Source organism: Erigeron canadensis, chromosome 8, assembly GCF_010389155.1.
Source record: "Erigeron canadensis isolate Cc75 chromosome 8, C_canadensis_v1, whole genome shotgun sequence".
NCBI lineage: Eukaryota > Viridiplantae > Streptophyta > Magnoliopsida > Asterales > Asteraceae > Erigeron > Erigeron canadensis.
The window spans coordinates 45,313,180-45,328,325 of record NC_057768.1 but is presented as its reverse complement, the minus strand read 5'-3'; the positions used below and the strand labels follow the sequence as shown (position 1 = coordinate 45,328,325).

Below are 15,146 nucleotides of genomic sequence, written 5' to 3'. Positions count from 1 at the left end.
AAATTAATGCCTCCTCTCTTGCCACATGTCCCATGACTTTGTTACTGTCAACGACAGCCACGTTCCAACATCGATGCATTAATTTTTTCGTAAAAAATAAAAATAAAATAAAATAAAAATCATCCAACAAAATACACAGTTCTTTCAAAAGTCCCAACTACTACTTCTACTATCAAACACCCTTCCCCAACCCACCCAAAATTCTGCTTCCACTGATGATGGGGGCAAAAAAGCTGCATATTTTCCTTTTAACTTCCTTATTTCTCGCCCTTTCCATCACAGGCAACAGTTCTGCTGAAAAACTTGTACCCGAATCCTACACGGGTCGACCCGAATTGGATGAACTCACTTCCAAGATTCAGTCACTTGGTTTGTTTCTGTCTCTTTCTTACTAAAGTTTGAAACTTTATTATTTTTTACTGTGGTAAAGTAATATAAATGTAATTTTGTTAGAATTACTTGTTGAGAAAAAGAATCACGAGTTGAAAAATAAAGATGAGATAGTTAGTGAAAAGGACAAGGCAATTCAAGAAAAAGAGAAGATTGTTAAAGAGAAATTGGATAGTATTGAATCATTACGAAATGAGTTAGCTTCTATTGAGGTAATAATTATCATATTTGCTGATGTTTTTTATGTGGGAATATTAAAGTTAGTTTCTTTTAGTTATACAAGTGAATAAAATGGATATTGGTTGTATGTTTAAGCAGGTTAAAGGGTCATTAGATGGTAATGAAGAGGTTAATAAGGCGCAAACACGTGTTCATGAGTTGGAGAATCAGGTTGGCATTTGATAATGTTTTGTTTTGCCCAGATATTATAGGTTTAAAGGGATTGTGTATAATAGTGATATTGATTGTGATGCAGGTGGAAAAACTTCAGCTGGAGTTGAAGTTAAAGAATAACTTAAGGGAGGCCTTGGAAACCCGAACGAAAGATTTGGAGAAGAAAGTGGCTGATTTAAACCCAAAGCTTCACGATGTAAGTTGTTTGGAATCCTTATTGCTTTTGATCGTCTATGGTTATACTATAAGAAATAATCATTGATTTGTGCTTAAGAGAAGGTTTCATCATATGTTAGAGGATAAACGGATGAGGTTTTCTTTAAACAGGTTACTCAAGGAAGGTAAGTCGTTTCGACTCATATGTATGAGGCATACCCGGGTATCCCGTGACCGTTACACACCCTTCCTTGGCCATCATATGTTAAGCATTTAGTTAATTCAAAATCGTGATGAAGATGTTTAGATGATTATGGTTATAGTATAAACAACAATTTTTAGTTTGTACACGTGACAAGGTTTCGTCATATATTAAATTAAATTTTATGTTTCCTTAAGGCTAGTTAAATGGGTAAACAGGATAGGGAGAGGGATCCCTGTTCAGGCTACGATGGGAACTTTATGTGCCCTTAAGGCTAGTTTACCTTGTAATGTTCAAATATGGGTCTCTTGGAGACCTTCAGGAATCCTTACCACTAGGTCACTTTAGAGATGGTTCCTTTAAGGCTAATTCATAGTATTCAAAAATTATTATGAATTACTAATGTTCTTTTTGTTATGCATTACTAATGTGTAAGAAGTAACTTTTTGAAATTGTTTACCGAAGTCATTAGTCCTCTTGCCAAACTGTTGTTTCTGTTAGTGGTCCATTAATCTTGAAATTCTTGTATAATTTCTGTTGTTTGTGATACATCAGTTTGGTGGGTTGTTAGTTAAAGTATGGCCTAACATTTTTATTTTTTCAGCTTCAACAAGTTGTTGATAAACAGAAGACAAAACTTCGCAAAACTGAACGTGCTCTTGCGATCGCTGAGGTATGTCCAAAACAACGGTGCTCAGTATACTGTTTTAAATATAGAAACATACAATGTTTTCACATGTATCATTAAATGCAGGAGGAACTTAAAAAGGCTAAATTTGAAGCAACATCAAAGATTAAAGAATTGACAGAGGTAATATCTGAAACAGATGAAATGACTACATATTTTAATTCTTGTTATTCTATAATTTTTTATATATTCTATATATGGGAGTAGACTGCCAGATGCTGTTTAAGAAATCTAATTTTGTGTTTTGCAAACCACCTATAGGTTCATCGTGCATGGCTTCCACCTTGGCTTGCAGCTCATTTGGTTGGATTTCAGGTAAATGTTCTATAGGTATTCCGTTTGTGCCTTAAAGAATCAACTTTGACTTTAACTGCATTACTATGTTGCAGTCTTATGCGGAAAGCCATTGGAAAGAGCATGGAAAACCTGCGTATGAGTCACTTAAGCACAAGGCAATTGTTATTTCTTATTTAAGTAGACATAATTGTATGTCCCATTTACTAAAAGGCATTTTACTCATTTTGGAAACACTGATTATTTTATTTGTTTTTGGCGGGGCAGGTGTTGGAGAAAAACGCACAGGCTAAAAAGTGGGCTGAACCGCATGTGGAGACAATCATAACTGTAAGCAACTTTTTGGATTTCAATGTCGTTCATGGTTTTGTTAAACTTAGCCCTTAGGGCTATGGTTAAGTGAGATTTTTCATTACAGCTCCAAGGGTCGAATGATTTTGATTGAACGGTATTCGTACAAAAGAGGACTGCACTATTTACCAGTAATAATGTTTGGATGAGATACTTTAGTACAAACTACAACCTCATACTGGTAATGACAATTCCCCCCTTAACCATAGCCCTAAGGAATTTGTTTACCGAAACCTAATCTTTAAATTGTTCTCGTGTATATTATCACATATCTATACTTCTATTTATACTTCCTATATAAACAAACTACCCCCATCACAAATTAAACACTCTACCTTTAAAATCTCTATTTTACCCTTTTAATTTACTAAATCACCAAACCCTTTATTCCTAAATCTAGACTATATTAATAAATAAATGACCCCCTTTTCAACTCTTTACCTTTAAAATACCCAAAATACCTTTAATTTTCAATACATTCCTAACTCGCACACTAAATCTACCCAATATATTCCTAAAATATTTTACACCCATATTTTTCCAAACCATCTATCTCCCTTATTAATTAATTTAAATATTTCCACCTAATATCTCTATAATGTTCTTAATAAAGTTATTTACAAAATATACATCTCTTAACCATAAAATAACTAACAAACATTTACGCCTATTACTTTTAGATTAATAACCATATCGTTACCACCACCGCCACTAGCACCACCCATTGCCGCCACCGCCGCCGCATTGCGCGGGTACCCATCTCGTACTATATTATAAAAAGAATAGTTCTTTATTTATGGAAATGTTGAAGCTTGTAATATTTACACATAGCACCCCTTAAAATGTTTTTATCTACACTACCCACTTACCATTAGTAATTAATTTACACAATCTTTCAAAATATCACCATTAACCATTTATATCAATTATTTTTACATCAATAACTTACACCACTTGACACCGCCTCCGTCACTAACAATCGGCCTCACTACGACTACGGCCGCATTGCACGGGTACCGTGCTAGTTATTCATGATGCAAGTTTAGCAGTCTTTTTGTTGGACTATTACACTGTTTGATGTTATGAAGCTTTAGTTTGGTTTCATGCATTTTCAAACAAAATAAAATAAAAAAAGAGAGATTAATATCGAGTGAGCCGATGGCTCACATATCAGATATTAAACTGATAAGAACAGATACTACACTTGATCTTAGCCAAAAGACCGAGAAAATAATTGCATTAGGATTGTATATATATATATGTGTGTGTGTGTGTGTGTGTGTGTGTGTCTTTTTCTTGTACCTATTTCATTATTTTGTTGGATTAGTACGGTTTTCTGTGTTTTCCAATTATATCGGATGGTTACACAGAAATGGGTTCCAGCTGCCAGGGAACAATGGGAGTTGGTCATAACCAATGTTGAACCACAACTGCAATCACTGACCAAAAAGACCAAAACGGTTTATCTTCAATCTAAGGACGCTTTAGATCCACATATTGTCAAAATTAAGCAAGTTGTAGACCCTCACTTTCAGGTATGTGTTAATTTAACCTATGATCTTTCATGGATTATGATGTAGCCTAATTTGGGATATATCTTATGGCAGAGTGTCAAGAAGGTCTGTAATCCATACATTGATCAAATTGCCACCGCAACAAAGCCTCATCTTGATAAAGCACAGGAAATTATGGCTCCTTACACGAAGGAGGCAGTTGTAGCTTATGGGAAGTTTCTAGAATCTGCAACAAAGTACCATGATCAGGTATGGACTACATGGGTCTATACGCTAGTACTCGCTTGTCCTTCTGCCTTAATAGTAATTTTCTTTGCTCTTTTAAATTTAAATTAACAAGATGTGCAAAGAGTCAGCATTTGTTCTCTTCTACGGAAATTTAGGCATAGCAAAAAGGAACAGGTTCAGTAAACAGGTCGAAATGGGGATTTGATCCTCTACAAAGGTTTAGAAGACCTCTGTCCTATCCATTAGACAATGGACGCTTTTCAATCTTATAGTTCAATTTAAATGTCCTCAATTATATACTTTTTTGAGTGATATATAATAGGTGCTAGACATGATTATGAAACAATGGTAATCTAAACTCTTCTATATAGAGGCGATTTAGGCGGTATTATGCATCTAAATATATCGTATGGCTTTCGACCTGTTTGACCACTCGACCTACTTTTCATCATTTCCTTTTTTGTTAAATCTTTTAGCTTTACCATTTGACACCATTAAAGCTAGAATACAACCGCAGTCTATCCATTTGTATGTAACGTGTCAAATTTTCCACCTCTATTGGAATGTTATGCGTTTGACAAGTTATCTGTGTAATATTGCATATTATGGATCAGTATTTAATAAATTCTCTTTTTAAAGTGATACATATGTTAATTATTATTGTCTTAATCCTGATCTAAATCTCAAATTACTGTACTACTGAAGGTTCAAGGCATCGTTGAAGAATCACTGAAAAAGCATGACATTAGCAAAGCTTTTGCGACAAAGGAGTTGGTGTGGTTTGCTGTATGTCTCCCACTCTCTATTCCCCCTTCTATCTTTTTGCAATTGTTAGAGGTGCAAATAGGGCAAACGATTTACTACTTAGGTAACAGGTTAATAGTGGTTTAATCCATCGTGTTTACTCAAACCTTTACGTATTGTTCTATGATCTAATCCTCCATGTTTGTACCCACTTATTGGTGTATAACCCTTCAAAGGGTTAAACCACCAGCATGTTAATAGGATTGAAGTAGATAACTTACAAGGGAAAAATCATTGCTAAAGATAACTCTTAGGGATCAAAATGGGTTTTTGTAGAACCCTTGAGGGATTGAACCACCAAACTTTTGAAATTCGAACGATTAAATCATGCCAAATGAAGTAAATAACGTACAAGGGAAAGTCATTGCAAAAGATAAATCTTAGGGATCAAAACGTGTTTTTGTTGAACCCTTTAAGGGTTAAACCACCAAAATTTTGAAACTTACATGGTTAACAGTTAACACTACAAAAAGTTGAAACTTATAGGATCAAACCATTATCAACCCAAAGGCAAGGTTGTAACCCTTTACTCAAAAAACCGAAAGCCAAGGTTAGGAACTCGCGATTCAGACTCGACTTGACCGGGGTTCAAATCACGAGTTTTTGGCAATTCGGGGAGTAGTTGGATTAGAATTTTTATATTTAAAAATGATAAGTTTTGAAAATTTGTATAATAGAATATTAGAAAAAGACTAGAAACTGCTAACTTAAAAAAAATCAACCATAAAAATACCTCGAAGTTCAAACTTACTTGTTTAGAAACACAAACATCATACTTTATAGCTCAAAAGTTTAAATATTAGTTGATAGAATCAAGCTTCATCATCACTTTGTCCGTATTGCTCAAGAAATTCACTGGCTTTAGGGTTTTATTAACATTTTGTCTATGTATCTATTCTTTAAAAAGTTGACCATCATGACCCTAGTTTGACCCGATTTAACTTAGTTGACCGAGTATTCTGAGTTTGACTCGTTGACCAGTTTTATGGTCCAAGTCGGGCTTACTTGACTCCCCAGGCCTCGCGAGTTATGAGCCAAGTCTGAGTAATTCGAGAGTTGGCTAATTTTTACAACATTGCCCAAAGGTAAAATAGGTAGTCTCTTGATGCAGGTGGGGTTAGGTTGAAGTTATCAATATTTTTTGTCCAAATTTTCTAATTTTTCATATGAATAGTTTGCATTTCAATTTTGGTTGCAGATATTATAATATGACAATGACACCTAATGTTTTGAATAATTTTATGCATTACGAATACACCCTGGCGAGATCTATTTGATCTTTTTTTACCGTATTCCATTTGAGGTGTTTTTAAAAATATATCATGGCCGGACCTGTTATTGACATTGCAAAAATACTACTTGGAGTCAGATCCGCTGGGAAACTTGGAAAGAGTACTCGGTTCAGAATTTTAGACTGGAAACATAAACATAATACCCTTTAAGTTTGTTTAGAAACATTAACACAATTGTTTGGGTACTTCAGACCGATCTTTGACCTAGTTAACACCGAGTTCGACTGAGTTGACCAAGTTTTGACCAAATTGTGGACCATGTAGCGATTACTTGGATATTACTCACTCGCCTTGGCCTGTGACCTTGTAGCGAGTACTTGGCCTGAAATCAGAGTTTTACAACACGGCTTGTTAGACCTAAAACATAACTGAGGTTAATGTAGAAGTAAATGGGTTGACTTTGCACCTCTAACATTTCCTTGCCGCCCCGCATCCCCGACTATACATAGAATTATACTTAAACTGGTATATTTATGTGGCAGGCCTCTGCGTTGTTGATACTGCCTACAATCATCCTGTTCAAAGTTCTGTCAGCAATCTTTTTGTAAGTTTATCTGAATTTTTCATTTCTGCTAAACATTGATGGAATACAGAAGTCGGAACTTCTGATGGTCCATATTTGCACTTTGTATCTTTTGATGTAAGAATGTAAATCATTTTACAATTATCTTGGAATGCAGTAAAAAGGCTAAAAGACCAACTCCGACTCCTAACCAACCACGTCGAAAGGCTAAACGTGCTCATCCCGACAAGTAGCAGTAATACACGCATGACGAATGGTTTTCTTTAAACATGAATTATAAGGCATGCAGCTCCTAAACTTGAGAATGACATATCATTGCGATAAAGATTGACCAAAAATGAAACATATTTTGCTGAATGATCAGGAATTTGGACCGATTAATAGGATTGTCATATTGGTAAGGCATGTAATTTAGTTTGTATTTCTTTCTGCAGATAAAAATGATACGCGCTTCACGTCTGCTGCATGGAGAGATTTACACGTGCCTGTCTTGTAAGGATGTTGTATGTATGTAATGCATAGAAGAGACCAAAAAAGGTAGAATAGTGGTGTACGATAGAGGGTGTGTTAATAGTCATTGTGCATGTGTTTGTAAGGTTATTATTTTCTGGTCAATATGGGTTTTTTAAGGTGATTGATTCCTTTCACTCTGAATGTAATTGTATTTATATGTGTTGGTGATTCATATATTCGTATGTTACACGTACATTAAAGAATGCAGGATTAAGTATTAGTGGCTAGAGCTGGCAATTATGACCCAAACATTCATAATAGGGTCATATTGGGTCTTCCATTTAGAGATTTGGGTGATAATTATCAGACGGGTTATAATGGATCAAGAGAAAAAGTAAAATCTTGGATGACGGGTCATAATGGGCAGGTGACTTACTAATCACGGATCGGGACGATGATAAAATTGAAAAACATAATTAACGTTATTAAAGCTTCATTCGCAACCGTAATCTACGTTAATGAAATTGAAGATCTAAGCTGCTGCCAGAAAACTGACCACCGCCGGAAAACTGTAACATGACGGATCTGGCTGCTTATACCTCCGTCCCAACTCCCAATGGACCTGACCATATGAATCTGATCCTTATTCTTATGATTTCGAATAGACAATAGAGAAAAAGGATGATTGAGTGCCAATGTGCCATGGAGAAAGTGATGACATAGATTTTGGAGTGGGACGAAAACAGTGGTGAGAGTAAAGACAAATTAAAGAAAGAAAGTTGGAGTGTTTTTTAGCTTGGCAATTTTATACGGAGTAAATTATAGCACAATACCAAATGTACAGTATCTAGTATCTAGTAACTATACATAATTTAATTAAATTAAATTTAAGTATATAATAAATATATAACGACTTACCTTTTGAAAACTTAATTTAATAACTATTGTATAATTAAATAGTATATATATATATATATATATATAATATAAAAAATGATATATAACAAAAGAAATTGTATAAATTAAGCTCATATTTAAAATGACCCGGATCCGTTTTGACCCGGCCCATTTTGACCCGTTTCTCAAATTACCCGTTTTGACCCGTCCCCAACCCGATCCGACCCATACATTTTGCCATATAAAGATCTTGTTGACTGTTTGGACCTTCAGCATTTTTGTTCCCTCTATGCAATGCAACCTGGTCGGAGATACGTTTGTATAATTTGATACGACACTAATGAAATAAAGAAATAGAAAGCGGATTTTAGATTAGTTTGTACACTTCATTGGTTTGTAAGACTGTAAATTAGGTGTGTGATGGGTCACCCCTGCAAAACACATTTCACACTTGTACAAAGTTTTAGACTTCAAATTAACCGCTATTTGGACTCTGTTTCCAACTGATTTCGACTAAATCAAATGCCCTTTTTGATGAAATCATTTTAATGTCTTTTGATTGGATTACTACTAGAAGTAAATATTGTTGCTGTTTTAGATGTATTTAGAGATCATATCCCTTCATCATTTTATCTTTGTACTTTTGTAATTTCTCTAGCACCTTTCTAGATTTATCAATATTATGCTATTTACCGAAGGTTCCTTTACCTGCAGCAATAGGCACAAAATTCTACGCAAAAAAACTTTACGTACAATAATGGTCCTATAAGATGAAGAGTGTTAGGTCGATCATAAGTGCAAATTTTGCTAAAGACAAGTGAAAAAATAAATCTTGTGCTCCATATGTAAGGATGGTGGGGATGAATTAATCTATGTTGTGTGTAGGGCTCTAGGTACCAAAATGGTACATGGGACTAGGGGTTCCCACCCATTTACGATTTTTTCTTTATTATTTTTGTTAACAATATATGGTCAGCCTACAAGTTCGATCAATACAATGTATGATTAATTTGTCTTCATATGAAAACTATATAAGATATATACTAAAAATAAAGGATGGAGCAAGTTAATTAGTCAAAGTTATGATGTTACAATTTGCAGCTCAACCATTAGTATGAAGCTAGCTAGGACACCTTTAGCCACGTACATGAGTACATGAATTTTATTGATAGCTACTAATGTATACTGTATCATCGAATTATAACTTGCTTAATTTCTAGCTTTCTGGATTTTTCACTCTCTTTAAATTGCATACCGGCCTCTCCCTATATGTCAAATTAAACCGTATTGTATTTTCTGTATCTAATGCATATACAACATTTTGCATATATCATTATAACAATAATCATTGATCCGGCCATGATAAGACAAGTAGCATTTAATTAATTATTAATGGTTAAGTAGTTTTTATATGTGAAGTGTTTGACAAGTAGCCTGCATGGCGGAATCCGTTTTATAACCAGCCCATGATTCTTGATGAGTGTTTCTTACAAAAGAGAAACACAGGTCCATCTTGACAGATGCCTTTCAACTACTTTCATTATAATTGACCCTTTGTTTTATGTGTCGACAAATTAGTCGTTGGTAAACGATAGATTACCAGCGAGATGTTTCCATGAAAGCACTTCACGAATGTACAGTAGTAGTGAACATGGTCATGTACCCTTTTAATTTGCCCAAACCAGCAAGCAATTAAGCAATATATATACTCGTATATTTTATTAATGTCTGAGAACTAGATGATTACTTGAACATTGCTTTCAACATGGTTTCGTACATGACTAAACATATGCATACAACATGACCAAATGAATCTTATAATCGCCCGTGGGCTAATATTATATTGTATAGTTGTGACGAACGCTCTTCAAACAGATCATTATCTCATAGATATTATTTTTATATCCATTGGTATTCTGTCAATCGCTGTATCTCTAATGTGAACAAGGATGCCGATCTTCTGAATTTTCGTTCAAGACCTTGTTATGAAAAAGACTATATATTGTGTACGTTATGAATTGCGTTCGACTTCGATCAACATGTATACAGAACAACACACGCTAATTAAAGGTGTACCATTTGGATAAAATACTTAAAGATTGAAATATAAATTTTAATCATATACTTATTATTAGATTAAAAGTCGACCGCATAGATTTCATGACTTATTAACCACACGTACATACGTACATACTTACCTATAGTGCGCAAACTAAGCTACGAGGCAGGTAAGAGTGATGCAGACTTGTTTCAAGATCAATAAAATTTCGAAGTGTAGAACAAGTAAGTAAAAAGATGGCGACATATTGATGCAGATAGATATATGGGTCTCTAATGCTGAATCATACAAATTAACTTTACTTTTTTATTTATGCCCATAAATCTTTCCATAATCCGTAACTGATCTGTAGGACTTCTAGAAGTGATTAATGTACTAACACAACAAAGGCCTTATGGTATTACTGGGTATTATTCCATTAGATTACAAATTAATTTAAGTAATTAGTTATACAATACAGAGCTAAAAAGAACATCATGTTATTTAAATTTGGATGGATGACAATTTTCATGTGTAATTAAATTAATGAAGTTGGTGTAACAATTTTGTCCCAGTTTCTAAATAAAACTGTTGGACTAAAATAATATGAATCTTGTGCATAGTTATTCTCCTTTAGGTTTTGAAAATCAACAAGCTAGAAAAACTTTGGCAATTCAAATAGCATGTTTAAGTACGTAGTCAACTCTCAATGGTCACATTTTTTATTCCTTGACTTAGTTTCTGGCTAATCGTACGTTTCAAATTTTGCAGGTTCCGAAGGCTATAATTTGTATTGAACGGCGAGTAGTTCAGTAACTATGTATAATACTGTAACTAAATGCATGTGTGTGACGATCATAAGCACTGATAGAGACCAGTTTTATATATACGTAGTACTACTACTTTTGGATCAATACTGATTGTCACTTTGTTGCCAGAATTACCATAATGAGGATTCAATTAGCTAAAAGTTATAATGAACCAAAGTTATGATTGATGTATGTGCAGCGCGCAGCTTATAATAAGACGACTATATTAATTACATACGAATATATAATTCAGCGGTAAATAAGTTATTGATCTAGCTTTTTGGAGGGGATTTATATCAAATTCAAGTTATGTTACTAGCTAATTCCTTCTTGATGAGAGGATTAATTAATTTGTTACCTAGCTAGCTAGAAAGAAGGATAGCAAATTAAGCACAGTTTAGACCATCATATATATATGCTGATTTTTTACAATATATCTGTAAGTTCATTATATTTCTCCCATTTATATATAGTAGAGTGTGTGACAAATTTCATTTTGGTTGTTACATGATATGATGAGCTATATATTTCTCAACCACCAACTGAAACAAGACAACTGGACTTTAAATCTAGCAAAACCTTCTTTCACATATATGAATCTAGCTTACCAAAGGGATAAACAGAAATGTACGTTGTTTAATTTTAATTCTTTGTGTCAAAATTGCTTCAAAATATATATAATTAAAGATAAAATTAATATACTGGTATAAAATAATGGTACACGAGTGGATGGATGTGGAGAACGTACTAGCTAGGGGTTCTGTAAGACTTTTCGTCACAAGGAAGAGTGTATGGTAAGACCTAAAGTAGGTGAGAGTTTCCTAGAACCCCCCTTATAATCTTCAATTCCTTCTTAATTTCTTATTTCTAGCTAGCTTGCTGTAAATATATATAAAGTTTTAAATTCTAGGCAGGAAATTTTCAAAACTTCAAACCAAACCTAATCTCAGTGTTCACACAATAATATTAATACTAACATCTCCCTTTACCTTTCACCTCTTTTTGATCAAAGTCATAATGGTATATTTAGAAAGCACTTGGACTAATTAATTAGTAGTTTTAGATCGACAAATTTATTTCGAGATAGAAATAAGCTAGCTTAGTAAATTGATCAATATGGAAGAAGAAGTGAAGAAGGAGACGGAAACACTTCCTCCAGGGTTTCGGTTTCATCCTACAGATGAAGAACTCATCACTTCTTATCTAATACAAAAGATATCCGATTCGAGCTTCACTGGAAGGGCAATTACTGATGTTGATCTCAATAAATGTGAACCTTGGGATCTTCCTGGTATGTTTTGATTTATATACTGTACTCTCTTAAATAGCTAGCTAGCTAGCTTAATTAATTATAGTAAGTACAATGATCTGCTAGCTGTTTAATTAAGTTCAATTCAAATAGTGTTCATGCAGGCTAGCTGAATTAGCAAGGTACATACATGATCAATATACATAATCAAAAAATCTGATGTATGAAGATAATCTTACTGTGCTAAAAACCATATATATGTACTAAAATGAAAATTAGGGTTTTGTTTTCATTAGGTTAATTTTTATTATATGATTAACTACATATATAGCATATTAAGTGCTATAGGGTTACCTTTGTTTAATTTGTTAACTACATATATAGCATATTAAGTTAATCTTCATAGATAGTGTAATAAGTTTGTTACAATTCACTTCTTAAATTTCATTTAATCTCAAATATTTAGAAGATCGATGAAACGTCACAAAAAAAAAAAATTATAAAAAAAAACTAATAAGAAAATAAAAACTTAATTATTGCTAACAATTTTGTTTTAATATTTATAATATAAACTGGTGATATTACTATAATATTAGTCTACTAATTAAATACAATTACGTTGATTACATCTTTAAGCAAACAAAAAATATATTATGTTAGTTGCACATGTATTAAAAAGTAAACACAATTGGCAGGAAATTATGAATCTAGCTCACAGAAGATTTACACTTAGACGTAATTAATGTTTAGTGCAATGTGTAATCATATGTTCTTCTTCATTCAAATTTTCTCAACAAACTTAAAGAAAATAAATCATGCATGGAGTTAGTAATATGCATGATAATATAGCTAGCTGGCTAGAAATATGTATATGCATGACAATATATTTCTCAGCATTCCATATGTTGTAATTAACACTGTGAAAGTGAATTTGAAACATGATGCAGGAAAGGCAAAAATGGGAGAGAAAGAATGGTATTTCTTCAGTCTGAGAGACAGGAAATACCCGACAGGAGTCAGAACAAATCGAGCCACTAATACGGGGTATTGGAAGACGACCGGAAAGGACAAAGAGATCTTCAATGGTGTGACCTCTGAGCTAGTTGGTATGAAGAAAACTTTGGTATTCTATAGAGGGAGAGCCCCTCGTGGTGAGAAAACCAACTGGGTTATGCATGAATACCGCGTTCATGCCAAATCCGCCTTTCGCGCTTCCAAGGTACATACCTGCTTGCCGTATATATAGGCAGGCAGCTGGCCGGATTACCTTTGTTTGTTAATTAGTCCTAATAAATTTTGAAGTGCTTTCTAATTAAAAATGGTGACATGCTATATATATTTTTTATTTAAAAACCATAAGTCTAATAGTGCAGATCGGTTCCCATGTCCGGCCTCTTTTGTTCTTGCTGCTACTTTTGATTGATTAAAATTCATCATGTCATCGATCTGCTCATACTTTCTTCTGTACATGTTAGGATAGATTTTCTGAATCTTTGTGTATCTAGGTAAAGTATACGTACTCTCTTCTGTTTGAAGATATCAAAATACTACTATTTTGATCATGAAGTCTTAAAAGTTTCTGAGTACTCAAAATTATAATCGACAATTAATGCATATATATCTTTTCATCAAACAATATACCATTCTAAGCAATCATACATATCATCTTTTGAACCTAAGAAATCTATTGTACTCTGACCTCATTTAAATGTCCTAGTTTGATTTTTTTTAGTGTTTTTCTTTTAACGTTGACTGTAAATATCTTTATTTGTATTATATAATAGCTGATAAAAGTTATATCAATGAAAAATACTTATAAATTAAACACAAACAATAACATTTACGGTCAAAGTTAAAAAAAAAAGACTCACAAAGTCAAACTATGACATTTAAAAAAAAAAAAAACACGACATAAAAATGGGACGGTGGGAGTACATGTTTACGTGTCTTATTGTAGAAATGACAACTTTTTCTGGTATTTAACGCATGCAGGATGAGTGGGTTGTATGTCGGGTTTTCCAAAAGACTGCTGGTGGGAAGAAGTATCCATCATCATCCTCATCCAGCAGCCATTCGAGAGGAGGGGGCGGAATGCTCAATCCTTACAACCTGGAGATTGGTCCCATCTCAGGGATGCAGATGCCTCCTCCTCCTCATCATCATCAGATGATGCCATCGGACCCCGCCAGTTATCAGTTTCCAGTTGGATTAGGAAGAAGTTACAATATGAACAATGCTGACATGGCTGATCAGTTTTCCAGGGTGGTTTATAGAGGGAACATCATGACCAATAGTAATATGCCTCTCCCCCAAAACCCGTTGAACTATCCTAATAATGGAGCTGGAACCGGAGCTGAACTCTTTACCATTTCCGGGCTGAATTTAAACCTAAGGGGATCAACTTCTTCAACGCAAATGAGGCCAATGTCACAACAGTTGCCGTCTGGAGCAACTCCACCACTAGCACCATCACAGCTGCAAGACGATGTAACTTCTTCAATGATTATAACTAGCAGTGGACTCGGAAATGATCAGCAATCCATGGCGGGTTACGCTGGGGATATAAATAGCCACGCAACCGGGCTTGGTAACAATAGGTTCATGGCAATGGACCAGTGTGGGGATCTTGAAAATTACTGGGCTCCCTATTGATCCAGCGTTCTTCGTAGATGAATGATATGATGCTCTCGGATTATATCTGATCTTTTAGAGTACTCTGAGAGTAGCGTTGATTGTTCTTCAAATTAAGGCCAGTTTAAAGAATTGAAGAATCGAAAACCATCAAATGCATGGATTCAATTCCTCAAAGTTTACTCATGGCCTATCTTATGTTAGTTACGTGTAGTTGAGATCGAGGTGGACGTT

General features: G+C 34.1%; 2 protein-coding genes and 1 pseudogene across 2 annotated transcripts; 2 read left to right on the top strand and 1 right to left on the bottom strand.

Annotated features, from left to right (window-relative positions):
• Nucleotides 1-129: 129 nt before the first annotated feature.
• LOC122609998 (structural maintenance of chromosomes protein 2-like) lies at nt 130-7,541 on the top strand. The gene is made up of 15 exons (XM_043782966.1): nt 130-369; nt 454-602; nt 709-780; nt 866-979; nt 1,746-1,814; nt 1,896-1,952; nt 2,091-2,144; nt 2,219-2,281; nt 2,391-2,453; nt 3,845-4,009; nt 4,082-4,237; nt 4,922-5,002; nt 6,795-6,856; nt 6,993-7,116; nt 7,270-7,541. Exons 1-14 carry the CDS (start codon nt 216-218, stop codon nt 7,066-7,068), a joined length of 1,335 nt encoding a protein of 444 aa, XP_043638901.1. The 5' UTR covers nt 130-215; the 3' UTR covers nt 7,069-7,116; nt 7,270-7,541.
• On the bottom strand, nt 3,595-3,708 carry LOC122580690 (annotated as a pseudogene).
• Nucleotides 7,542-12,148: 4,607 nt separating the features above from the next.
• On the top strand, nt 12,149-14,933 carry LOC122610965 (protein CUP-SHAPED COTYLEDON 2). The gene is made up of 3 exons (XM_043783916.1): nt 12,149-12,323; nt 13,229-13,500; nt 14,274-14,933. The coding sequence occupies exons 1-3, from the start codon at nt 12,149-12,151 to the stop codon at nt 14,931-14,933; spliced, it is 1,107 nt and encodes a 368-aa protein (XP_043639851.1).
• The last annotated feature ends 213 nt before the right edge of the window (nt 14,934-15,146 follow it).